This window comes from Lagopus muta, chromosome Z (genome assembly GCF_023343835.1).
Source record: "Lagopus muta isolate bLagMut1 chromosome Z, bLagMut1 primary, whole genome shotgun sequence".
NCBI classification, from domain to species: domain Eukaryota; kingdom Metazoa; phylum Chordata; class Aves; order Galliformes; family Phasianidae; genus Lagopus; species Lagopus muta.
In genome coordinates, this window is record NC_064472.1 from 52,527,892 (window position 1) to 52,555,761 (window position 27,870).

A 27,870-nucleotide genomic window follows, 5' to 3' on the forward strand; every position below is an offset into this window, starting at 1 on the left:
ATGGCCGTGACCGAGCGGCCGGCGCTCGGCGTACGTGTGGGGTTCGGCTCCAGCCGCGGGTCGGTGCAGCAGCAACTGCTGCTGCTTGTTCTGCTGCTGCAACCGCTGCAACAGCTGCTCCCACCGTGCGTCGCTGCATCCCGGCGGCTGGAGCGGCAGCAGGGAGCCGGGCATCCGCACGCAGCGGGGACACGTTGCGAGATTCCCGGACGTCGCATCCGTAATCTCTGGCATGGAGCAGCGGGCGGCCGAGCGGGCTGGAGGCTGGTAGCGCCAGCAGCAGCGCTCCTCTTCTCCGCTTCGCCCCGCTGTTGGATCCGAGATCATGTACGTGCTCCGCTGCTAGTTACCGGGGGTGCTAACGCCGAGCTAAGGAAGAGGATTCGAAAGGACTGACGTGTTGGTTTTGATTTTAATGATTTTTTTTCGCTCTTTCTCGCCCCTGTCCTTGGTCTTTCATTGTTTTTGTTCCAGGTCAGTTAATATTGTAGCTTTCGGGAATGAGAGAGACGTGCTTTCTGAAGACAGCCAGCAGTCGAGTCTGATGTGGAGCTATCTCAGGAGGAGCGCTCTGATTTCCGAGATCGACAGCAGCCCGTCCGCCGAGCACGCCAGGAGCCCCGTCACCACCGAGTACCAAGCCTGCGTCTTCGGCAATGTCAGGCTGGTGGTGCACGACTGCCCGCTCTGGGTAAGAGATCCGCCGGGATCCATGCAGCTGCACCTAGCGGGGCAGGCTGCTTGGATCAAATAGAAAAATTTCGGTTTTCGGTTACCCCGCGATTTTAATCACGTTTTCATCTAAAATGTAACCAAAGCGTGTTGTAGTCTCAGGGAACCGTGGCAGAAAGTTTCTCATTGACGAGGTGGGAGATGGTATTTTCAAGCAGGCTGTTTGATGAAAGCTTCACTGGAAAATAATCCACAGATAAACAAGAACACTGTTGGTGACACTGCATCATAAAATCTCTCTCAACATATTTATCACCAACAGTAAAATAAAACATATATTATTTTCCTGTAAAGTTGGAAAGGCATACGATTTTCCAGCTTTGAAAAGTGACATATTCTATTATTTGTCCTCTGGCAAAATACACTGTGTCGAGTCATTTTAATTCTATTATAATCATTATATATTTCTTACATTGGAAGGTAAATAAAAAGAGTTCTGCACTGGACCGTGTTATTGGGACCCTTGTTAGTAAGTGACACAACTGCAAATATGAACAGACAATGATCACACAAGAAATGACACTGGTAATCTCTAATTAAACATTTAATGACTAGTTTGTTGCCTTTAAAAAAAAAAAAAAAGCTTTAATGAATTAAAATTCTGAGACCATAATCAGACCTGTAATTATTCAGCCCAGCAAGGGAAATTTGTTTTGAAATCTACAGGAATCCAAAAGTTGCAGAAATTCATGTTTAGGAGGTTGTAATCTGAAAACTGAATTATTTGATTCAACCATCAACACGCCGTATGATTCTTTTTGTAAAATCACTTATAGACACCGAATGGAACTGAGGACTCTGTTTTCAGTCTTTGAAGCTGCATGTTACATGTGTGTCACGTGTTGTTTGGTTGGTTCACTGGAGCACAGCAATGAATGAAAGTTGCTGGATATTATTCATTGCTGTGGGACTTCACAGGAGATGTCAAGGGAGATCAGTAAGCGAAGTTGGAAGGGGACAGCGATAGCTGGAGAAAGGTAGGATAGGAAATACAGGTAGGCCTAGTTTTAAGATGCAGTTTTCATGTTTTTGTGTTGGTTTATATGCATTTGACCTTCCAGAGAACAAGATTCTTCATTTCTGGAAACATTGTCACTTTGGGCACAGAAAAGCTATCTTGTTGTCTATAGCATCATATTTTTGAGGATTGGCCTCTTGTTTTTCCCTTTTTCAGCTGAAGGAGCTGGGTGAGGGAGCAGTGAGGAACAATAGGCATTCTTCACTTAGCCAAAGACATCTCAGATAGCTGGACTGCACTCCTTGGGAGGGCTTTGGTTTTGAGAGAAGCTGTTTGCTTGTTAGAGTTCAGCAGAACTGGATTGGTGTTCATAGTCTAGATTCTTGAGGTTTGTTGACATCATTGTTGTCCTTGCAGGATCGTTCTTTTTGTAGACATATTGCATTACAGCTGAGAACAGTGACTGATGGTCCCACAAGAATAGTTGTTACTAACACTTCACATTCTTTGAGGAAAAGGATTCTTATTTCCTATGTGTTACTGATGCTTAAAGGTACTGGGATGGTGGGCTTTGTATTGTTTCCATCTCTGTCATTTGAAATTAACTTCCATTTTACCTCAATTTGTATCTAATCTAGATTAAATCCACATGGCTAAGGCAGGCTAGCACTAGATATAAACTCAGCAAACGAATACACTGATTTACTATGAGTACACTAATTAAAGGGTGGCAAGCTGCCTTTGCCCTCTGCACTCTTCAGTGCAACTCGCTGTCTGAAAAAAGCATCATGGGTACAATTTACAAAGTTTTCTTATGGGTTCTTTTGTGAGACGGATCGTGGTATAATCATGGAGTCATAGAATGCCTTGGGTTGGAATGGACCTTAAAGCCTACAAACCCAACCCCCAGCCATGGGCAGGGCTGCCACCTACCAGGTCAGGGTCCCATCCAACCTGGGCTTGACTGCCTGCAGGAGTGGGGCATCCACAGCTTCTCTGGGTAATGCCTTACCACTCTCTCAGTGAAGAATTTCTTCCTAACATCTAACCTCTATCTTCCCTCTTTTAATTTAAAATAATCCTCCCTTGTCATATCAGATCATGTAAAAAGTGTATTTCCTTCCTGTTTGTAAGTTCCCCTGAAGTACTGGAAGGCTGCAGTGAGATCTCCCTGGAGCCTTCTCCACTCCAGGCTGAACAAGCCCAGCTCCCTCGGCCTTTCTTCAATAGGAGAGGTCATCCAGCCCTCTGTGGGCTCCTCTGACCCCTTTCCAGCATCTCTGTGTCTGTCTTGTTCTGGGAGCCCCCTTGTAGAAGGTCACTAAATTAATCAGGCATAATTTGCCCTTAGAGAAGGCATGCTGGCTATCAGTAAACAGCTCTCCGTTCTCTGTATTCATTAGCATAGTTTTCAGGAGGATCTGCTCCATTGTCTTGCTGAACAGAGATGGAATTAACTGGTCTCTGTTCCTTGGGTCTTTCTTCTTCTCTTTTTAAAAATGGGAATTGTGTTTCCCTTTTCCCAGTCAGTGGGAACTCCATCACAATTTCTCAAATATGATGGATAGTGGCTTAGCAACTTTACCTCCCAGTTCCCTCAGGGCCCACAGGTGCATCTCATCACCCTGTGCACCTTCAGATTCCTTAGATGGTTTTGAACCGAATCTTCTTGTACAGTGGATAGTATTTCATGCTCCCAGTCCCTTCCTTTGGAGGGGTGATGCCACTTGAACACTTGCTTGGGAAGATGGAAAAGAAAATTGGCTGAGTACCTCAGCCTTTTCCATATTCCAAGTAACAAGGTCTCCTGTTTCCTTCAGGGCCCACATTTTCCCCAGTCTTGCTTTTATCACAGACATACTTACATAAGCCCTCCTTGTTGCCTTCTACATCCTTGCCCAGATTTAGCTTTTCATGCTTGATCCCTGGCTGCTATGGCAATGTCTTTGTATTCCTCCCATGTTACCCATCCTCTGTAGACCTTCCTTTTGTGTATGAGTTTGCCCAGGAGCTCCTTGTTGCAGGCCTACTGGCCTTTTTGCCATTCCTCTTTGTTGGGATGCATTGCTCTTGAGATTGTAGGGGGTGATCCTTAGGTATGAACCACCTGTCTTGGAAATCTCTTTCCTGTAGGACTTTATCCCACTGTACCCCAATAAGCAGTTCTCTGAAGAGGCAAAAGCCTGCTCCCCTGAAGTGCAGAGCAGTGAGCTTGCTGTGTACCTTCCTGATTGCCCTAAGGATCTCATGGTCACTACAACCAGGACTACATTCAGGATACACAATCCCCACAAGCTTTTCTTCTTGTTGATGAGAATGAAGTTCCTCAGTGCACCTCTCCTCACTGAGCCCTCTATCACTTGCCTGGTGTATTGTCATCCAAGATTCCTGTCTGTCTACAGAGGGCTTCATTTGCTCAGTCTTCCTCATCAGGTGGCCTGTAGTAGAACCCCCACTGTAAGGTGAATTATTCCTGCTCTCCTCTTAATTCTAACCCATTAGCTACCGTCTGCTTCTCAGGCAGAGTTCCATATGCTTCATCTGGTCAGTGACACAGAGAGTGGCAACACATCTTCTCCACTGTCTGTCCTTCCTGAAGATCCTGTATCCTTCCATTATAATGCTCCAGTTGTGGGACACATCCCACCACATCTCTGTGATGTCTGCAGGCATGTGCACGTCTCTAACTCCTTGGGTGTCAAAAGCCCAGGTGGGGTTGGTTGAACTCTTGGCATCTTGCTGCATTCCATAAATCTCTTTGAATGGGTTGGGTTGTGTCAGGGTCTTTCAGGAGCTACTGAAGTCCTGCTGGGCTGAAGAAACCTGAGAGATCTGGACTGTGCAATGAGCATCACCTCTGTGGTGGCATTGTTATCCTTGTCTGCTGTTGAGCAGCAGCTCAGTGGTGAGGGTGTGGTATTAGATGACAGGAGGTGGCTACCAAACTGTCCAGCAAGGAAGTAAAGCTTCTTGGGCATGGTTATCTATAGGTAATTTCTGTCACAGGCAGAAATTCTACCGGCTCTGTGGAGTAGTATTCCTAATCTAATATGAGGCTAGAGCTGCTTTTTTTTCACGCAGCATTTCTGTTTTGACCCTGCAGGAACTTTTAGTATGTTCACCGCTTGTGCTGGGTGCTGCAATCTTTGATATCACTATTCTTAGAAAATTACAAGAACAAAATCATGTTTACAAATGTGCAAAGCAGCAGCAGTGTGTTGTGAGGAGACTTGTACCCTGGTGGCAGCTGCAGGGTGCAGGAGAGTACTGCGGGCTTTGGGGAGGGTGCTCACCATCCGCCCTCAGTCATGCAGGAGACCTGGGGCTTTAGAGATAGTAATGGAGCATACTTTTCAAAATCTGTTTTTGTAAATGTAAAATGACACTGCTTCCAAAACGGCACTGATGTCCATCTGTCAGGTGCTGGGTATATCTCTGTGTCCTGCTGTGTCCACTGTGTTTGCAAAGTTGCATGCTGATACCTTCTATGTGCAAGGGACAGATACACCAGATGACCATTACTTAGAGGTTGATAAGGCTGGAACACATTTGGACAAAAAATATGGACCTGGTATGAGAGGGGAGATGAAGAACTAGAGAAAACGTGTGTGCTATCACCCTTGCTGCATATTTTATTTGTAGTGACCAATAAGTTGCTACTGCATTCTCAAGCTGGGATCTCATAAAGCACACTGAACTAGTATATCATACCTTTTCTAATTTATTTACTTTTTTTTATAAACCTGATTAACGGGAGTTAGAAATTTGCAAGGAATAATTTGAAAGGTAAATTCTAAGGTTCGCTTTAGAAAAGGTTGCTTTATTTAGGAAGCTGTGGTTGTATTAGATTTTACAGTCTTTGGAAGTGAGTTGACTTGTCTGTGATTTGAATCTTCTGTCACTTTATATTGAGTTCAGTTATACTGCTGCATGTATACAGGTAAAAACTGCAGGAAAAGCACAGACATCCACAATCTGCAATATCAAATGGCAAGTATATCTTTATCAGCTTTGGAGCGAAGTATAGCACAGAAACTATAATTTATATTTTCATTTACTGAATTGGGGTGTTGGAAAATATGAATGAATGAATGACATTGTGAGTCCACCCCTTGCCTGCATTACTTTTTCCTTCCTCCATTGTTTGGAGCAGTACCATAAGGACACTGGAGCATTTCAGTTCCAGGTAGGGGTTGTACTCTCCTTTTCATATTTTTTTCCTCTCTGAGTACTTGTTATTCTTCCTCAGGGAGCAATATGTCCAGAAGCTTGCTTCCTCTAGTTCATAAAAGATGCTTGATTTCTGGAATCTAAATCTCTGACATCACTGTGCTCCCTGGGGCATGTAGGTTCTGAAAGGAGAGAGGAGAGCAGCTGCAGTTTGAGGAGTGCTTTGTGCTTGACCATGCAGCTGCAATGGGATGTGCTGTGCTTACACCTGCTCCCAAGTACAGGCTGTGCTACCCACAGGGTTGCAGACCTCCATTGCACTCACTGTTGTACAGATATGCTAACTGCCATTTTAAAAAGCTCTCCTTTGATTTTTTTTCAGAAAACTGCTTTTCCACTGTGTCTTTCCATGAGTTTTACCACATTTTTTCTTCTTTCTTTTTTTTTTTCTTCCTTTTGTTTTTTTTCTTTGAATTGTTTGAGGTTTCTTATCTCCATGGTGTTATCCATGGTGCAGTTATCTGGCTTTTCCTTTGCAGCAATATCCTTTTGCTCAGCCTTCTGGCTAGGCTGGGTGGCCCTCTGTATTTCTGAAGCCAAAGGAGCCTCATCTGCCTTTTAATTTTATTCATTGTTTTAAAAAATACAGTCATATTACTGCTTTGGGACAAAACCATAATTTGCAATTTTTTTTTTTTTGGTATGTTGACTTTTCTCAATTAAAAATTTTCTGTCTAATGTTGGCAGACTACATTGAGTGCTCAAAGCATGGTAAATTATTTTTCCCTAATTTTACTTTTTACAAATATTCTTACATCATTTTATGAGAAAACAATGCAGAGAAGGCTCAGTTAATGTTGAGTGAATCCATGATCCTAGACAGAGATGAGCTTCCCAACAGCCATGGCACAACCATCTTGGACCCCAGGAAAACTCAAGGGGAATGTGACTCAGCCATGGTCAGGCTCCCATGCCCTGCTGCTGCTGCTGTGGTGCATTATCCAGGGCTAAATGGACAGTGAGATCCTCATGGACTTGTGGAAAGAGAGTGGGCACTGCAAGGGCACAGTGGATTTCACTGCAATTCCATACAGGCATTCATAAATTATTTATGACAAAGCTACTATTGTCCTCTAGAGGAGCCATGTGATTTCGCAGGAAAACCACGTCTTCATTGCCTCTAAAAGCTTTGTTTTCAGTGTAACTTCTTGAGAAGCATGATTCACCAGTGGAGAGAATACCTTGTGAGAGAGGTACGTAGTGGAGGCATGTAAGGGAGGAGTGCACCTTGTTTTCTAGTAAGTCCCAAAAGGAATAGCAGCAGACCTCTGGCCATAACTAATAAGGTCACATTATTGGAGCAATAACTTTGACTATGCATTTATTCTTTTTGTGAGTGTCTGTCTCGGGAAGTAGACTGTGCCAAGAGCAGGAAGTGTGACGAGAAGTAGCTGCTACATGAGTGTCATAGACAGAACCTGGTTATTGTTATTCCTGAACTTATCATCTAAAGAAACTCCTTTGCAGTTTTCATATTAAAACTTTCCTAAAACTGATAACTAAGAAGTACTTAGTATGGCTAAAGCTCCAGATGCTCTGTCCTAGTGCTATCTTGAGCAAAAATCCCTTTGTTTTGTCAGAGACATTTTTGAAGCATTTTCCCTGCCATGAAAGCAGTAATCTAAAAGAAATACTCCACATTTGAAGCAAAATGCAAATAATTGCAACAAGACCTCTGGGGATGTGTCTTACTCTGCCACGTTTGTACAGGTAACATCTGTTTTCAAGAGTGGGCTTTGGGGCATGTGTGAGAGTTTAGGGAAACTGCACAACACAGTTCAAATTGGATGTCACGAAGCTTTGATCTGGTGCATCCAGCATTGTTCTACCTTCTTTCATATGCTCAGGACTGGCTCTTTTCCTGGGAAAGAGGATTCCATCCCCACCGGAACTTTGTCAGTGTTGCTAAAAATGCTGCTTTTTAGGATTAGCAGAGACACACAGTGGTGACACAGGGTAGTGGACAAAAGTACAGACCTCCACAAAACTGCTGCAGTATGCAGCCACATGCAACTATGAACTTGCTACAGCCTGTGCTAAGTGTCCATAAGACCTTTTTTCCTAGAAATTCAACAACAAAGGGCTATATTCATGCATCTGCACAGTTGTTTCTGTTGAGGATACTGCCACAGCTGCAGAGATGGAGACACAAAAGTACAAAAGGATTTTTAGCCCATTACATACAAAGTAATGGCCAGGTCTTCTTGTCCTTGTTCTTTTGTCATCCAAACTAAATGTTTTTCTCATTAACACTGTCTTCAAAAGGAAAAGTGTATGTATTTCTTTGCTGTATGTTGAGTTCTTAAGCTACTATAATGTTAATGGCACAATGCAGTCAAACACAAATCAAGTACAAAATACGCTGTTGAGATTCTCGCAAGAAGAAGAGGCTTAGAGCTGTCAATAGTAGGATTTAGGGCATGGATGGTGTTCCACGACAATCTTTTCTTGGACTGTGGTCTCTTTGGAGATCTGGGCTAAGGGCTGAGGCCAGAGCAGAGTGTGTGTATTAGAGAGTTCATGTCATGTCCAGAGTTGACAGGGCTGGTGTCAGTTTGGAGACACGGGGTGCTTTGCTAGAGAAAGAATACCCACTATTCTTATTACAGATGTACTTAAGTTAATGTGTCAATATTTACTTTGAAGCACGCATGTTCTGGGTAGCAATCCAGATCTTTTTGGTTTGGATGAGATGGGGTCTGAAGGTCTTTCTGGACACAGATGTTCCTCTGCTGCAACTCAGGTCTAGGCTTAGGCTGAAGCTAAGTCTTATGATCAGAGCTGGTTCTTTTTTGGAAGGATTTCTGAGTTCGTATTCACAAAACCTCATAAATCTTTCTAAAGTCTTTCTTTGTGATATGAAATGATACTATAGTATATCAGAAGTTTATCTCTGTTGAAAAATGGAAAGACCTACATTTACAGACAGGTAACACGTAAAAATTACTTATTACATTTAGCAGGAAGTTTCCATAAATGTTATATTATTGATGCTTAAGCTTACTGGGAATTCGTGTGTATTTGTGCACTGGTGCTTGAAGTTGTCAGTGGTGATATTACTGGTCATCCCAAATATCATGGGAACAAATGTGCAAATGTGCTGGGCTAGAACTTGAGCAGGTAGAAGGAAGTTGCTAAGCAACAGGCATACTATCTGTCTTTCAAATGTAATAGCTAAACATTCTCTACTGCTTTTTGGTTTGTGTTTTACTTTTCATTAAACCTTTGATTTCATGTAACCCTATTGAAATGCTTCTCTTGAGACATTTATCAGCTATAAAGTGTAATAGCTTCCCCCTGAATATTCCTATTCTTATTCCTGGCAATGTGATCAGTTTCTGTGAATGCTCATCTGGCTGATTTTCTCCAAGGATTGTACCCAGTATTCTTATTACAGAGGTACTTAAGTTAATGTGTCAATATTTACTTTGAAGAACATGTGTTCTGGGTAGCAATCTGGATCTTTCTGGTTTGGATAAGATGGGATTTGAAGGTCTTTCTAGGCAAATATTTGCTGATTTATAGACTTCCATCAAGTTTGTGCTATCTCTTCTTATTAAGTGTGGGGACAATATTAATTATTCAGGCAGATGTGGAACAGTGCCTCTTTTGAAGTGATCAAAAATGCCTATATTGACTATGAAAGACCTATTGATATTAGTAATCTTCTATGAATGTCTTTGGTTCCTAACTAAAGTTTTTATGCCTCTGACCCATTCTTCGGAACTCATATGCATTTTCCCTCTCACCCAACCCTCAGTTTGAGGCCAGTTCTCCTGTCACTTCTTTTGTGCCCATTTCCTCCTCTCTTCCATGTCTTCCATATTTCATCATTGTTTGTTTCCATTCTTTTTCTCAAGATCATCTTTTCTTCTAAGTTGTCCTCATGCTGTGTAGAACTGTTCGGAAAGATGTTGCTATTTTTGAATTTTGAGTTGACTCTCAGTTCTCTGGATAATTTCCAGATTTCTTTTTGTCAGGAGTTTTCAGTTGTGCATATGTGAAAACCTACTGGTATTTCTGAATTAGCCCTCGACAGAGCAGATATTTTGAAATTATAGTTGCCATGCAAATGATAAATACATAAATATTAATTGCATATTACGTGTAGGTGTAATACATGGAAATTAATTGGAAACAAAATACTTTAAGAGTGTAAATCTTAATCTAATAGCCCCGAATAATGGCAAATTGAATGGGAAGTCAAGGAAGGAAAGTTACTTATGTGACTAAGATCTTTTCAGTGAAAATATTGATGTTTGTTTCTACTTGGAAGTTTTTATGAAGTGGGTAATAATTACACTCCACTGATGAAATTCATATTGAAATGTTCCTATAGTATTGTGCTCTGTACACAGCTGTATAAAATATTTTGATAATTAATGATTTTCTATGAAATTTATAGTAACAGATTTCTACCACTGAAAGTTCTTTTATTTCCTTAATGCAAACATTTGCAAAATCTAAGCGACTGTAACAACAGTATTTCTTCTGGTAAGTGTGTTCCTAGATAAACACAATTAGAATGACTTGTTTTCCAAACAACAGAATTACAGAGTATCAATTCTGGTCTTATTTGCATGTCTTCGAATAGTAAATTAAAATATTGCTGGAAAGTACTTCACTAAGATCTCGCATTAAAGAATGTTGAATAGTTCATCTTTCCATCTCTGGCCAGGAGGATTCTTGATCTTTTTTTTTTTTCTGTTTAGGATATATTTGACAGTGACTGGTATACCTCTCGCAGTCTCATTGGAGGAGCTGATATTATTGTGATTAAATACTCTGTCAATGACAAGACTTCATTTCAAGACTTAAAGGACAGTTATGTTCCAATGATAAAAAAGGCATTAAACCACTGTTCAGTTCCAGTAATAATTTCCGCTGTTGGTGCAAGAAAAAACGGTATGTATCTGATCTGCTGAAGTCATAGTTAAAATATCACTTAGAAGTAAGATATGTAGTAATTTTACAAGAAGCTGATTGCTTTTCCAGGTCTCTAACACACACAATTAGTCTGTCAGAATGACAGTAATATGCTTATGTACTGTGGTTCTGTAGGCTGGCATGTGGGCGGGAACATTATGCTGAATTAATCCTGGTGACAAAAGGCTTCCTATCCTGCCCTGACCTCTGCAGCAACTCTTTTTGTGAAGTCATCATACACGGGGATTTAGTCTATCTCTTGGGCTTAGGAGGCATGAGTCTGAGCGTATGAGATGAGTTCTATAGCTACTGGTTCTTTCTGTCCACGCTGCAGGTATCATGTATCTCTAGCACATGGCATGAAACTCAGTGCATCAGCTTGCAGCCACCCCTGAGGGGTGAATGCCAAACGTCAGCCCGAGTTACTTTTACTTAACATGTTTGACTAAAACAAATGTTTCTGAGCATCCCACCTGCTAAGAGTGAAGGATGAGATTTATGAGCACATTTATAAACAACATGAGGTTTATATTCCGTGGACATAACATTCAGTTTTGCCAGAACCAAATTGCATATCCTTTCACTCAGTGATGGAGAAAGGATTTTTAAGGAACTCGGTAACAGTTAAAACTGTATAATTGTTATTGCCTCAAGTAAACCACAAGCAGTAACAAGGTGTTTTCATGCTCTGATTTATACCAGGGTAATAAATCTGCCATTCAAGAGGTAAGGTCTTGATGAGGTGGTGCTGGGCTTCCCCAGCTCCTTCTCTTACCTGCTCTTGCTATTTGAAGCACAGGTCCTGCCAGCCTGGCAGACTGCTACTTGCATTTTCCCTGTCCAGTTTTTCCCTGCCTCTCTCCTTGAACAGGCTCAGCGTGGGAGAGGTCTGGCTGCGACCCACTTGGGCTCACAGAGAGCCCTTTTGTTTCTGAGCAGTATGTGCGAGCGCAGCAGCTTGCTTGCACAATTACTAAGAGCTTAATCCTTTGTCGCAGCAAGTATTGCTGCCAAAAGAAATAAAAAAGGCAGTGTTAATGCATGCTATCCATGGGTCAGAGCAGTGGAAACTAGTCTAGAGCATGTGCATTGTATCTGAACACACATTTTTACAGGTAAGTTCTTACAGGCGTTAAGCAGAGTTGCACTTGGGTGGCCAGTAGATTTTAATCAGGTTTTTTATAGTCTTCAAGAGCACCTATCTTGGCATTAAGTAATATGCAAAATATATATGAATGAGCCGTATTCTGCTGCACGTATGTGCTCACAGCAGCTGGGACAGGCAGTGGAAAATTTTCCATAGCTGAAAGCTGTGTGAACAGGTTGCACTGCAACAGGCTGGAGAGTGAGAATGCATGGCGGTGCCTGCAGGCCAGAACAATGCGTGTGGACACAAGGACACACAGGACCCAACCCAAACCAGATTTCTGAAGGCACTGCTTGATTTCTGTGCAGATTTCAGAACGTCCTACTCAAATTCTCTGCCTTGCACTGAATTTAAATTGAATGTAAATGGCATTTAAAACAATGTGAGTGTAGAATAAACTGGGTTTTGTGTAGTATTTTGCATACTATTTTGAACCGATTACAAAGAAGTTGTTCTTTTAGCCATGATTATAGATTTCTTACTAGAAAATAACTGCTCCCACTTCCCACTTTGTTACTGTCTGAACAGAACATCTTTACAACTGTTTAGGAAGTATTCCAATTGCTGGAGCACAGTGGCTCACCCATGTCCGTGTTTCCCAGCAGTGCCCTGTACGTGCCCACTGTGCACTCTGGACAGGAGGAGCTGCGTCACTACTTCTGAAGGGGCCCAGCTGGCCAAGGAGTTTGGAGCCACCTACCTGGAGCTGCATGCTCTCAATGACTTCTACATACAAAAATACTTCGGAGGCGTGGTGAGTGTGACACGGTTCAGTCCAACACTGAGCTCAGACCTGGGCTGCAGCTGCAGCTGATTGGGTCACCTCCATACGTCCCTTCCAACTTGATAACTCTATGATGTCCTGATTATTATTTTTTTCAACTTTCATCTCTTGCTCCCTCACTGTTGTCCCACTTGTAAAATGAAAATGATAAGGTTGCTAAAGTGACTGATTTTTTAGCATATTGTTGTGGTCTCTCAGTTCTCATTCAAGCCTTATGGGGAGCGGCTGAAAGAACTGGGATTGTTCAATTTGGAGAAGAGGAGGCTTAAGGTGGGGGTGTATTGCTCAGTACAACTCACTGAAATGAGGTTGTAGAGAGGCGGGGGTCAAGCTCTTCCCTCTGGCATGAGCAATAGGACAAGTGGTAATGGCCTCAAGTTGTGCCAGGGGAGGTTCAGTTTGGATGTTAGGGAAAATTTCTTTTCGGAAAGAGTGGCAATACAGTGGCACAGACTGCCCAGGGAGGTGATGGAGTCAGGGTCCCTGGAGGTGTTTGATACATGTGTGGATGTGGCACAGAGAGACAGAGTTAGTGGGCACAATAGGGATAGACTGATGGTTGGACTTAGTGACCTTGGTGGCCTTTTCCAGCTTTAATGATTCAGTGATTTTAATCCCAAGCAGAAGCCAGTGTCAGCTGCAGTAAACTCATATGAGACAAGCTGAAAAGCTTGTTAAATATGCTTCACCTATAACCAGCATTTTCCTTTTTCATTCTTCTGGGTACAAGGAGATCCACTAAGCAGTTTCAAACTTCCAGATTTATTTGTCTTTATAAAATTATTTCAGCTTAATGTTTAATTTTCAGTTTAATGAGATGTTTTAAACAGCATTTTAAAAATAAATGTATCCTTTATTTACTTCCCTGGTAGCATTTGGGTTTGGAGAAAAAAAATGCAGTAGTTTGGTACAGTGATTTCACATGATCTTTACGATAGCCCCTGAAGTAATAATGCAGTGTTTTTCCATGGGGCCTGGTAGTCATTTGACATATCTGACACATCAATTAGTCAATTTTTATTGGATGCATTCGTTTCTGATTAAAAACAAGGAATCCTCTCTACGTCTTGTCCAAGCAGGTCTGCTGGCTCTTATAAAGTACTGTGTGCACCTTGGATGCTAGAATTGTTTAACACCTCCTTTAACTAGAACCAAGCTACCCTTTACACCTCTTTGCTCTTGTAAAATGGACAATTTCACCTGAAGTACAATTTCATTGCAGTGATCATGCTTGCTGTGTCCTGTGGTAAAACAAACCTTGCTCACACAGATCATGTTGTAACGTGATTTTTCCAGAATGCACATTACAGCAGGGTGTCCAACCTCTTGGCTTGCCTGGGCCACACTGAGTAAAGAGGAATCATCTCAGACTGCATATAAAATATATGATGTAGTTAATGTCAATAAATAACAAAGCTTCTTTTTTATGTATATTTTTCATTAAAAGTTAGAAAAAGAGGACAAAAAAAGTAAAACTAGTGGACTGGACACATATGCATTAGGCATTGTGTTGTGCTGGTTAGCTGCAAGCTGAAGAGCTCGTGTATGGCTTTGTTGTTTCCATTACTTGCTCCTGATTCTTACTAAGTCTTATTATTCTCTGTAATTGTATAATTCGCAACCACTGGAAGTTGATAGATTGAATATCTTCATGCCTGTCATTTTTGAGGAGATTAAATACGAGGGGAAAAAAAACATTGCCATTTGAATAAATCATCTTTTACATTATGCCAATTCCAATTAAGTTTGGTACATTATACTGTTAAAGAAGTGCTAGGAGTCTGGCAACCTGGATAACAGTTTGTAATGGCTGCCAGTTCAGTCCTCCATATAGCATCCACTCATTGTCCTTAGTTTCATGTCTAGTTTGTTCTTAAATTAATAGGACTTCTTAAAAATATGCTTCATGTTCTAGCTGGAATATTTTATGATCCAAAGTTTGAATCAGAAGTCATCTGAAAAAATGAAGAAAAGAAAAAAGACCCAGAAGTGCCATCGAGTGCAGCCACCTCAGCTGGAACAGCCAGGTGCTGGCCGATGTCTGGTCTCTGCTGTGTGTGTGGTGTTCTTTATGCAGTTAACATTTTGTGGTAATTATTCTGAGCTGTGCTACCTGTCATCAGCTATTCTGGTTATGTTGCTCTATTTGGACAGTCTCTTAGTGCTGGTTTAATTAATTTGAGGAGAACTGTGCAATGTTGCAGTGGACTTTAATATATTTTAGACAAAAATAGGTGTCATTTTCTCATATACTTGACAAAAAAAACATGAATGTACATATTGATACAAGCTTTATGTAAAAGATTTACAGATACATTTAAAAAGGCAGTAATTAGCTAATGCTTTGTTGTAGGATTTCAGCAAGTAACTTTTTTATTTGCTGAAAATAAAACAAGGGAAATGTGTGTACAGCTACACTTGAGCTACTGCACCTAGTTTCCAAGCATCTGATGCACATTTCCAGTGCAGTAATCACTGACAAGTGTTTACCTTTCAGAATGTATTTATCTTTTCTTGTGCCTACTAGAAAGCCACTCTGATCATGATGTTTGGCATTCGCTGCCAAGGTTTGTTTTGAACTTGAGTGCCTTAAGAGGTTTTCTAAGAGGGTGGACATCTTTTACTGAACATGTTCTACTAGATATTTCCACCGCTGTAGCAATTTACTAAGTGTATTGAAATTGCATGTAAGATATTTTCTTACCAATTTTGTTTTCAAAAATTGTCCTTGATTTGATCAGATTTCTGGGGAGAAAATATTCTGTAGGTAATAATTGCCACAATTTTACAGACTGCTCCTTAACTCTCACAGAAAAAATGCCCATTCTAAAAGGCGAAGCCTCGCACTATGACTCTGACCTGCACAACTTGCTATTCTGCTGCCAGTGTGCAGACGTGGCCTTTTACTCAGAAGACTCCAGCAAAGTGGTGAAAGCTCACAAGGTCATCCTGTGCTCGGTGAGCCACGTCTTCATGTTGCTCTTTGATGTGAAGAGTCCGGTGGACATCCACGACCCCTCCATCCTGCGCACAGCACAGAACCTGTTTGCAGTGGAGGCTGGGGCTGGGCTGCTCACTCCTCATGGTGTGCCACCGTGCAGTGTGCCTGTCAGGGTGGTCGTTAAGGACTCTGACTTCTGTTCCTGTCTGTCGGACATCCTGCACTTCATCTACTCAGGTACCCTGTGAAAATTGGCCCATCTGCTCAGTTCTGCTGCTACAGCAAATGTCCTGCTCAGGAGCACATGCATTAACTGAAGAAGCATGCTTTACCTGTCATTGGGTCATGCTGCATTGCTGCACCTACCTTATCCCTTGTGATCACTAGCAACTGAACATGAAAGAAGCCCTTTACCCACGTGTAATTTCAAAACTAAATTAGCTGTCATTCCTGATCTAATGAACAAAGCTTAATACTTTACTTAACAATTTCTACAAGCCAAAGGCAATTATAAATTATATTCAAAGCTTTACTAATAAAATCTAGACCTTGTGACAGTTTCACATGCCAGGGTTTTTAAATTATTTTAGAAAACATTTAGATTGACTGCATTCTCTAAACATGTAGAAGAGAATGCAGGGTTACAGAGGTAAAATTGTCTTGTCTTCTCTTCTATATATGGTGGTACTCCAGAGAAAACAGTGATAACTGGTCTGAACGCAGAGCACTTCTATACATTCCAAGTATTTTGCTATCAATTAAATATAGGCAGTGGTCTCACCTAAATGAGATTAGCCATCCAGACAATTGAAAGATGCCAAAAAACTCCAACTGTCTTTGAAACTACCACAGCAAAGTGTACAAGGATAAAATTTGTGCTTCCGTAATTTTTCCTTTGACCACTGCCACCTGAACTGCAGCTCAGGTTTAGCAATAATATTATTTACTGCAAATAATTTTTTGACAGTTTAGGCCTTCAGAGCCTTCACAGGCCATCAGAAGGCCATTTTAACTCTGACCAATTTTTGAAATATTTAGCTTAGATTAATTTTTGAAAGAAAGCTATTGAGATACATAACAGAGTACCATCAGTTTGACTCTGAAAATCAGAGAGAAAGAAATCTGTTGTAAACCATGTGCTTTTTTAAGTTACCAGTATTCAGAACATGACTGCGCATGGAGCTTTTCTGGTTGAGGCACCTACAAAGCAATTCAGATACTATGGAAGTCTCATAGATAGTAAAGCATTCAGTATTGAATGCTTTCCTGCAATATGTGATGGTTCAGATGGGAGGAACCATGGAAATCCATTCTGAAAGCAAGAGAGATCACAGAATCACAGAACCATAGAGACCTCTGGAGATGATTTAGTCCAATCTTCCTGCTAAGCCAGTTTCCCCAGAGTAAGTGACACAGGAAACATTCCCGATGCCTCAACCACACTGTCCATACTTGGTAGCAGCACTGTAAAAGTCATCTCTAAGTTATCATGAAAACTTGACTGGCAGAACTGCATCTTCTATTTCCTAAGAGAAAATATCCAGCTGATCTATGTGCAAAAAATGTCATTTCTGCAGGATGTTTTTGACGTTGATAGCAAATTATCTCTGCCTGCTGAGTGCTGTGCCTTGTCTATTTATAAGTCAGCTTCACCTGGTTTTCTTACAGGAGCTTTCCAGTGGGAGAGATTAGAGGAAAATATAAAAAAGAAGTTGAAAGATTCTGAAAAAACTGAACATGTGCTTGAGAAAGTTAAATGTATCCTGAAAACTCCGGAGAAGGTACATCTAACACACTTAGGGTAACATGTCTCACAGAATCACAGAACTGTAGGGGTTGGAAGGGACCTCCGGAGATCATCGAGTCCAACCCCCTGCCAAAGCAGGTTCCCTACACCAGGTCGCACAGGTCGGCATCCGGGCAGGTCTTGAACATCTCCAGAGAAGGAGACTCCACCACCTCCCTGGGCAGCCTGTTCCAGTGCTCCGTCCCCTCACTGTAAAGAAGTTCTTGCGCATGTTTGTGCGGAACTTCCTATGCTCCAGTTTCTGGCCGTTTCCCCTTGTCCTGTCTCCACTCACCACTGAAAAGAGTCCGGCCTCGCCATTCTGCCCCCCACACCTCAGATATTTATAGACCTGGATCAGGTCCCCTCTCAGTCTTCTTTTCTCAAGGCTGAACAGACCCAGTTCACTCAGCCTTTCTTCATAGGAGAGATGCTCCAGGCCCTTCACCATCTCTGTGGCCCTCTGCTGGACTCTCTCCAAGAGATCCCTGTCTTTTTGTACTGGGGAGCCCAGAACTGGACGCAGTACTCCAGGTGAGGCCTTACCAGGGCAGAGTAGAGGGGGAGGATCACCTCCCTCGACCTGCTGGCCATGCTCTTTTTAATGCACCCCAGGATGCCATTGGCCCTCTTGGCCACAAGGGCACACTGCTGGCTCATGGCCAACCTGGTCCACCAGGATGCCCAGGTCCCGCTCTGCAGAGCTCCTCTCCAGCAGCTCATCCCCCAACCTGTACTGGTGCATGCAATTATTCCTCCCCAGATGCAAGACTCTACACTTGCTTTTGTTAAACCTCATCCAGTTTTTTTCTGCCCAGAAAAATGTAGAAACAGTTACAGAAGTTCTCAGAAAATTCTTCCTCATCAATCTGCGTTTTACACTCAGTTTTGTTTACTTGGTCTTCTACTGCTTTGTAAAGTAGGTTGTTATATGAATTTACAACACAGAAGCATAGAGATGCTGAGGTCATGTGCTGAATGAATGTAACCACTAAAAAGCACATAAGTAGACCTCCCTAAAGGATTACTTTATTTATAGCTTCATGCACTGTCTAACAGTATGATGATGTGTTCCTAATTCTCATGTAGTAACGGCTGTCCAGAGCAGCTTTACTTTCCTGAGTAGGTGCCAGAAATTTTGCTTCTGCAAGAGATTGAAAGACTTGATTTCCCTTATAAATATGAAATCTGCCTATTGCTTAAGGTGTTTAATTCAGCTAATGATTTTGCAGTAAAATATTGTTTATATTTAGTTAATTGTGCCAATAGAAACTTGCAGTATAGAATTAGTTTTAACAGCCATTTATTTATAGCTTCTATATATTCTCCAACTTTAGCTCTTGCACACAGTTTCTGTCAGTGTAAATGGGAAGTCGTCTTGAAATCAAGACCAGCAATATAAGAATCAAAAGTAACTGAGCTATTCCAAGCTTCTGATCTCTCAGAGGTAGTCTTGTCAGACTAAGCATCCAGAGACAAATTGTTCACAGGTGTGGGAAAAAAAAAAAAAAAAAAAAAAAAAAAAAAAAAAAAGCTCTGAAATCTTGTAAGATAATCAACCCAGCTTTTTTTTTGGGGGGGGGGTGGGAGGGGGGCAGGGGGAAGAGAAGGGAGGATGGGATTGGATTTTGTTTGTTGCTGTTTTCCTTAAGGCTTTTGTTATACTTTCAGAATACTTCTATTTCATGTTTAAATTTTTTTTCTGCAAAACTTTGAGGACTAGAAATGGATTGGGCCTGGGGCTGAAATGATAAGGAGGGTTGCAGAGTAGCAGATGTGAAGGATGTTGTTGGGTAGAATTACATAAAACAGATAGTGAAAGACTGTTGCTTAATTTCCTCACATAAATGATATTTTGTAATCACCTTTTGATAATTTAATTTGCAGGTAAACAGTTTGCGGGACTGCCAATCTCACCAGATAAAGCGGCTGTACAGTACCTCGCTCAGGCTGTTCTTTAACACGCCTGTCCTGGCAGATGTCATCTTCACAATACAAGGTACCTCTACTCTTCCATGTCACCAGCAATTCTCCTCTCTGAAAGGAACTGGGAATGACAGAAACTGAATCAAAACTGAGAAAATGCGTGCACTTTCCTGCCACCGTTTTTTGCTTATCAGTAGCACTTGTCTGAATGGAAGCTCTGGGGCAGTGTCCACACTCAGCAGTTTGTTGAGCCTGGTGTTGTCTGCCTGTGTTGGTACAGATTGTACCACTCAGATTTATGTGTATTTCTGGTAGCCTAGCAAAATGAGGAGACGCTTCTGTACAGCCCTCAGCTCTCCTTTAGTCTGTGAGGAGCGTACATCACAGCACTGTCTCATGGGTGACTTTTTTCAGAAATTAAAAATGCCTTCACTCTTATATGCAAAAAAGATTATAAAAAGATTTTTTACATGCATGTTTTTTGAGAATAAGAATTAGGTTGTGTTTTAAATGCTAATGGTTTTCTCATGCCCACTCTTCATGCAGAAGTGGTCTTTTAGAGTTTAACGGTTGTTTAATTATTTTAGATTCAAATCTCAGAGCCAAATATGAAACATTAATCTCTCAAAAAATAAGCAGATGGGGACTTCTAAATGTTCTGTTTAATAATGTAGTAAAAGCTAAAAAAAATAATCTTTGAAAATGAGAACAAAATCCTAATGTTGAATCTAATGACATGAGCAGTTCAGCTCAGTGACCCATTCCTGAAAGTCTCTGTGGGAATTTGATGAAACCGTATTACTACTGTATATTTTACAGAACAAAAATTACTGCCAATTGACTCAACTTGTACCTTTTTAAAAAAGCACATTTGTCCAGTAAGAAAATGTAGGCTTATTTTTTTAATTTGATAAATCTTCCAGGATTTTTCACTAATTCAAAAATCGCAATTATTACGCTAAAACTGAGTGATTACCAAGTGATACTCCATTTAGTATAGTCTGTAGTGCAGCTCAGGAGGAAAGGAAAAAGAAGCACAAGTGAATAGAAAGAGAACAAAAATGAGGAAATAGCAGATGTTATGAAAATATTGGGTAGGTGGCAAGGTTGTGATTGAGGAGGAAATTAAAACTGACTTCTGTGTAGGCGCACATGCTGTACTTACCTTAGCTGTCAGTTGGCATGTTTCTTACAAATCACGTACCTCTGACTCAAGTCCTCATTCTTTTCGTGGTTGCTGTCCTGCCAATGTTTGTCTATCAGGCAGGACTGCTGAGTTCAGCTGAACTCTGAGGAAGTCTGTGTGTTGGCACTGATGTCTTGGACGATAGGTGTGTTCAAGAGGAGGCTGAAAAACCCCACTGTTTACTGTGTCCTCCAGTAGTGGAGGGCATGATTCACTTGTAAATATTATAAATGGAATAATGTCTGATCGCTGTTTTCAAGAGATAATGATTAAGAAACGACTTCTAAGTGAAAAAGTTGGTCTAGATAAATTTATGTTGATGTAATGAATTAAACAGAATGTTATCTGTAATATGTTACCTTCCCCTGTTTTGTGTGGTTATGTGCAAGTTGGACTAAAACACACATTTGTTACCAGTTGGGTTGCTGATGAACATGCAATGAACATCAGTGTTTCTGGTTGATATAATGTTGACCTATTTGGAACACTTGTGAGGAGCCAATTGTAATAAGAAATTCGGTATTTCTCTTCAGGATCTTATTTGGTAGTGTGATGCCTGCATTTGCTAGTGGCTATTACATAAATGTAAACATCTTGAATGGCACAAAATGAAAATGTTATTAATTATCTATATGATATTGTTAATTTAAAAAAAAAAATTGCTCGTAATCATCATAGTTGATGTGTATACAGTCTGAAGACTTAGCATCAAGATCATACCATGTATATAAACTTGTCATGGATTTTTCTCTTGCATCCTGCAGGTGCAACTGTACCAGCCCACAGAGCAGTTCTGGTAGCTCGCTGTGAGGTAATGGCAGCTATGTTTAATGGTAATTATCTAGAAGCAAATAGTATTCTGGTTCCAGTGTATGGGGTTTCCAAAGACACTTTCCTCTCCTTTCTAGAGTATCTCTATACCGACTCCTGCTGTCCAGGTAAGAAAATTTTAAAATATATACATTACTCCATGTTCAGTTATTAAAAATGAATGGATAGAAAGTGATGCAGCATTTATTGCATTAAGAAATAGCAGTAGGTTGCTGGGTAATGTCTCAACAACAACAAAAAAATGTTGGTGATAAAAAATAAATCAGATTAATTCAAGTATTATTCAAGTATTCCTTGGAACAGGTTGCCCAAGGAGGTTGTGGCTGCCCCATTCCAGGAGGCATCCAAGGCCAGGCTGGATGTGGCTCTGGGCAACCTGGTCTGGTGGTTGGCGACCCTGCACGTAGGAGAGGGGTTGAAACTAGATGATCATTGTGGTCCTTTTCAATCCAGGCCATTCCATGATTCTTTGATTTTAAAACCAATATGCCAAGAGGGCAGTGCTGTAATCATTTTATGCTTACATAGCAAAACTGAATAAAAAGTGTGAAATTCTGTTTCTTGTCCACTAAAACATTCTGAATTTTCTCTCTACACCAAAGTAGTATTACTTTCTAATCTGAATTCTGAGTTTCATTTCAAAATTTTCATTTTGGTTGGTATATATTTTGTGATGCTTTATATAAATAAAGTTAACTTCTAAGAATACTTCATTGGTGTACATTAATATCTTACTTGTATATAAAGCACCTCTAATTATATTTAAACTGGAATATTTGTCAAGAATAATGAACTAAATTTCTTTAATTCTTATCTTTAATGAGAAGAAAAGCCTTCTTAAGTATGAAATGTGAATTAATTACAGATAATCTTCCTTTGATAAAATGAATGGTGGCGCTGTATGTAATTTTGTTTCTTTTTTTCTTCTTAAATAATTCTATTTTGCTGTTAGTCTCTTTTTGTGGTTCCCTTTTCAGTCCTCCTAACATTTCAGTATCCACTGAGTGAAATACGCAATCTCTACAGCATTTTTTAAATAATTTTGCTGCCTTTCCTCTTCAGTCTCTTTTTTGATTGTATTTTCTCTTATAAGTATTACAGATGTTTTCTTTTGAAAGTTACAAACTTTCATCGTTCTAATTATCACTAGTTTTAAGGAGGTCAGCAGCATCTGACTTAGCATTTCAAGACATATGAAATTGACTACAGTTTGTTATATTTGCCCTCTAAACATTTACCAACTAGCCTTTTTCCTGCTATTTAAATACCTTACCAGGAAAATAGTGACGAAACTAACCTATAATGATAGTAATGAAAAATAAAAGAACACAAGAGCATTTTGATTTCGCGTCCATCATTGAATGTTTAAAAGATCAGTCTGTAAAAAGCAGCTTCAGTCATCTTCTCAGATAAGTAAAGTATGTGTAACTGATGTTCTGCTGTTTGTTTCAGCCAGTATTCTCCAAGCTATGTCCCTCTTGATCTGTGCGGAGATGTACCAAGTAATGAGGCTCCAGCATATCTGTGAGCTCTACATTATCACACAGCTCCAGAGCATGCCTAGCAGAGAACTGGCATCCACAAGTCTCAGCATTGTTAGCTTGCTCAAAAAAGCTAAGGTATTACTTTCTTATAATAAAGAAGAGTATATATATGTTCACTGTTATTAGCTGCGAGGGAGGGGGAGAATTTTTTTTTAATGTAACTGTTAAAATATTGATTAACTTAGAAATTTCACTTCTGAGGGCAAGTGTTGATTTATAATCTGGTGCACAGGAATTTCTGGTGGCACAAGGGTGGCAAAAAAAGAGTCTTCTTCAGCCTTTTATTGCAGAATGTGCAGTCATGCCATATTCTGTGCAGTTTTCTTCACCAATGACACATTGCAGTGATTAAGCTTAATTTCTGCCAAAAGAGAATGCTAAAGGCAACTGAAGATGCACTACCTCCTCTTTTAGTTGAAAAAGGTAAACTGTACTATATCCAAATGCCACAGAAAATCTCACCTGATTAATAGATATTTAGTGAAAAGAAAAGGCTGGAAAAAAAACAGATAGAGAAAGGGCTGATTTGGAAAGCAAAAGAGAAAAACAAAATGTTTACAAGTCTCAAGAAAGATATTCTCTTACAGAAATGGGATTTTGTGGAGAAGAAATAGCATCATGCCTCATTCATGTGAGAAAAAAGCAAACTTAAATGATCACATCTGGGAGATACCTATATAAGCAACCTGCTTTTTAAACTGTAGTTTCTAAAAAGCAGTCTTTAAAAAATGTTTTCCTTTTGTGCCTATGTTTGAGTAAATGTGTAGAGATTCCCAGAAATTAAAATGTCTCATCAACTTTTTAACTGTGTGTGTTATGGCACTGGGCTTTGTTGCTGCTTCTAAATTGGTCCAAATAATCTGAGTGCACCCAGCACATTCACACAGGAGGAAACACCCAGATTCAGTTCTGCTCCTGATGGATTAAAGCTGCAGGAGCTACCTAGCACACTGAGGCAAAGTGGAGGCAGAGGATCTTCCTCACCCTCCTTTCTCTGAAGCTCTTCTACTGCACAGAAGCCAAACATTTCAAGATTCATCACCAAAAGGAGACCCAGGGGTTAGTTCAGACAGCTGGAGGAAGCAGTTTTATTGTTCATTCATGGATCTGTGCCCATTTACATATCTCTGTCAATGTCCCTTTCAACTCCTCCTCTTAGAACTTTATTTAATAGAATGCTATGATAATAGTGGTAATCTGAAATATTTTGTCATGGGAAATGTGGTTGTTTTTCTCTTTTCTTTTAGACTCGATAGTATTAAATTATTGTTTGTATTTCCTTCTTGCAGTTTCACAATTCTGATTGCCTTTCCACTTGGCTTCTTCATTTTATTGCCACTAACTACCTCATCTTCAGTCAAAAGCCTGAATTTCAAGATCTTTCAGGTAGCTGTTTCCAGATCACTTCTTAAAAATACAAATTTTAAAATTCTGCTAAGACCAAAAATGAGATACTGAATAATAATATTTCTGCATTATGAGTAGGACTTTTCTCGATATACTGTGTAGAACAATCCAAAATCTGTTGGAACCAGATGATCCACCACCTCATTGTGAGTCTCACAATGAGACACATAAAGAGCAGCACAGTAAGCACTTCATACATTTGTCTTTTGATTCCTGTTGTGATGACCAGCATAGCCAATCCCTCCTGTCTCTGAATCAGCTTGGGCACTTTGATCATCACATGACATCCCTTTCACACTCATGCATATAAGCTTGTTTAGCCTGTACCCATTATTGAAACTATTGAGTCACTCCCAATACATGCTGTTTGAAGATATGGAATTTTTTGTAGGTAGACAACAGGATTCTCGTGGTACTATCCAGCAGATGTTTTGAAATCTAACTAACTTTTAATTAATAAATACTGAAGTAAATAAACCTAAACTCTTCCAGGGATTTGGTACTTGTTTTCCAATACAGAGTTTGTATCCTGACATGTAATTTCAGATTTGTCCATTTTTTTTAATCTATTTTGTCACTCTGATGTGTGTTCTTGACAGGTGCAACTCTTTCCATTTCAACAAAAATTGATTAAAAGTTTTCTTTCCTCATTTGCAAAATCTACATATTGCAAGTCTTAAATATGTAAGACTTTCAGACTCACATATATGTGTGATGACCAATGGCTTCTGATTGTTACAAACAGAGAAAGGAGAGCTGGGTCCTCCCTGCTTCATTTGGACATGAGTTTCATCCTCCAGTGGGCCATCTGCCCCCTTTGTGAAACACCCATTTTGTACAGTCAGAATTGAATGACGAGTGAGAGAAGAGCAGCTGTGCTGGTGAATAATTCACATGGAGGCTCATGGTTTGATCCTCTGCCTCCTGATTCAGGTGTCAGAGTGTGTTTGAACTGCATTTGCTACAATCTCAGCTACTCTAAGATTCTCGTGAATGTGTAGAAATCAGGTTTTTCCCTCAGTTTGGTGGAGTTGGGAGCTGCCTCTGGCTTTCTGTTGCTGATGTACAAGAGAACAAAGACCCAGTCACTTATGGGTCACTGCAAGGATTCATCTAGGCAGAGCTACCTTCCCACTTTACAGTGGGATAAAAATTATATGGGGCTGTTGTTACTAGAATCATAAAATCACAGAATTATTAATGTTGGAAAAGACCTCTGAGACTATTTAGTCCAACTGTCAGCCCGCCCCCACCATGTCCACTAACCATGTACTTTTGTGACACATCTATGTGTTTCTTGAACATCTCTAGGGATGACGACTCCACAACCTCTGTGGACAGCCTGTTAAGCAGCCTGTTACTTCATTTGTTTTCCTCCAATGTATTCTGACTCAGAAAACTGAAAACTCTAACCCTCCTATCGTATTTACAAAGGTGCTACTACCTCATTCACATCTGCATCTGATACTCAGACCTACATAGGCAATCCCTAGAGTAGTCCACATTCACTGAACATTCACTGACTTTTCACACTCAAATTACTTCTTAGTGCTACCAGAGCATTGTCAGACAGGACACTGATCTATGGAAAGTTTTTTTCTAAAGGTTTTAGGGCTGATGCTGTTTCTCACTGTCAATATCAGCAGTAAAATCTTTATTAGAAGATTGTTTTCTGCTGTGGAAAGTTGTAAGGGTGCTTCTGCTTGCATATGCAGTTACAGAGGTGTGTATCAGTCTTTACAAGCCTGCTATGACACTGTAGAGGTGTCTACAGTCAGGACATGCTCTGACAATGCCCAAATAACTTGGGGATGAGCTGCAGAGTATCACCATGCCATATGTTTGCTGAGCCATTGCCTGGAGTTTCCTGCCTCCACCATGCATAAAGCACCCAGAGCTGGTGTAGCTGTTGGTTTTTGGAGGTTTCTGAAATTGCTGGTTGTGACTGGTACCCAGTTGGCTCAGCCTCTGGGAAAGCAGCCATGGATCTACTTGTGGGAAAAGGGCATCCAGAGAGTTGGCTGGTAGTCCTTGAAGTTTGCTATCAGCATGTATGTAGTCTTCCCTTTGCTTTTCTCTTTCCTATGAGCCACTTCCATACAACTCATTGAGAGATCAGCATGTCCTGCTCCATCAAACTTGCAGTGAGAAACCTGGAAGCAAGAAATGAGGGTGCAAATGTAAAAACATATGCACCAGGTTAAAACATTCTGTTCTAGCTTGCAGGACACCAGTACTCTAACAGGCACAGCCCTGATGGAAACTCACTGGTAGCTGGCAGCAGTTACTGGCAGGTGACCTGTATTATTCAGAACATCATCACATAACATCATCACCAGTTTCAAGGAGAACAGTGGATCATGAGGGAGCTGATTACTACTACCTTCTCTGTAGGTGAAATATTGAGATCTTCAAAGGCATCTCTGCATTCTGCAGAAGATAAATGAAAGATGTTGCCTATTGCCTATTACTAATATACCTTCCTATTGCTTGTTACTGATGTAACTTCCCTGCCTCACTGCTCTTCAAGATCTCTTCCATACTTTGATCTCTTTCCCACTTGGTCTGAGACTGGTGCCAGATGATTTGGGTATGGCTGGAGTGTAGGGATGAAAACGCATACTTGTGCAAAGGCAAGGAGATTTTACCTAAGTACGGTGACTAATGACTCTGTTATGTGATTTTATGGTGTCAGTGACAGAAAATGTGGAATGAAAGACAAAAATCTTGCTAACTTGTTAACTGACCTCTTCACCTTGTTTTTTGTAGTCTCAAGACAAAGTATTGGCATAGAAATTGAAATACCCTCCTTCGTAGTGTTTCAGCATGAAAAGCTCCTGTGGTTGATTCCCATGTTTAGTTATCTTCTGAGGATAAAGAATATTCTTCTTTAGGATCATCTTCCTTCTCTCTTTAATAAGTGTAACATCTGTTTTATTGTGAAACATATTTGTTACTGGCAGTAGCAAGAGGGCAACATCTAAAAACTTTTACACTGTGTATACTACAGTGAGATCTAGACAAAAGGGACAACAGTAATTTCAACTTTACTATTTTATTTGCATTTCTATCCGTGATGTTTTTAAACAAATTTGTGAAAATTTCTGCAGCCTGTGTATATATTATGGTTAATTCATTTATTGCTTTGTTTAGTGGAGGAGCGCAGTTTCGTAGAGATGCACAGATGGCCATCCAGTATGTACCTGAAGCAACTTGCTGAATACAGGAATTACATCCACTCTCAGAAATGCCACTGCGCAGTAATGTAAGGAGACTGAACATTCTGGAAGTACATCTCAGCTAGGAAATGTCTAAATGGGGATCATATAAAGTACAATAAATGTATCAGCAGAAAAAAATGAACACTGATGTGCCCTTGAACACTGTATGCAACACTGTAGCGCACTTACTATATGCTTCAGTTTGGTAATAAACAATTCTGCTTTTTTTTCCTTAAAGCCGTAAGAAATGT

The 27,870-nt window shown here is 40.5% G+C and overlaps 1 protein-coding gene across 3 annotated transcripts; it reads left to right on the forward strand.

Annotated features, from left to right (window-relative positions):
* Positions 1-27,844, forward strand: RHOBTB3 (Rho related BTB domain containing 3). Of its 3 annotated transcripts, none has more exons than XM_048931828.1 (12): positions 1-327; positions 475-691; positions 10,633-10,825; positions 12,596-12,747; positions 14,693-14,804; positions 15,590-15,955; positions 17,387-17,499; positions 19,392-19,503; positions 21,381-21,554; positions 22,900-23,066; positions 24,281-24,377; positions 27,552-27,844. In XM_048931828.1, coding segments are annotated over exons 1-12 (1,821 nt in total). In that variant the 5' UTR covers positions 1-325; the 3' UTR covers positions 27,668-27,844. The 3 variants fall into 3 exon arrangements, with proteins under 3 accessions (XP_048787785.1, XP_048787787.1, XP_048787788.1); XM_048931830.1 differs by having other exon boundaries at positions 12,599-12,747; XM_048931831.1 differs by lacking the exons at positions 24,281-24,377; positions 27,552-27,844 and having other exon boundaries at positions 22,904-23,042.
* Positions 27,845-27,870: the final 26 nt, after the last annotated feature.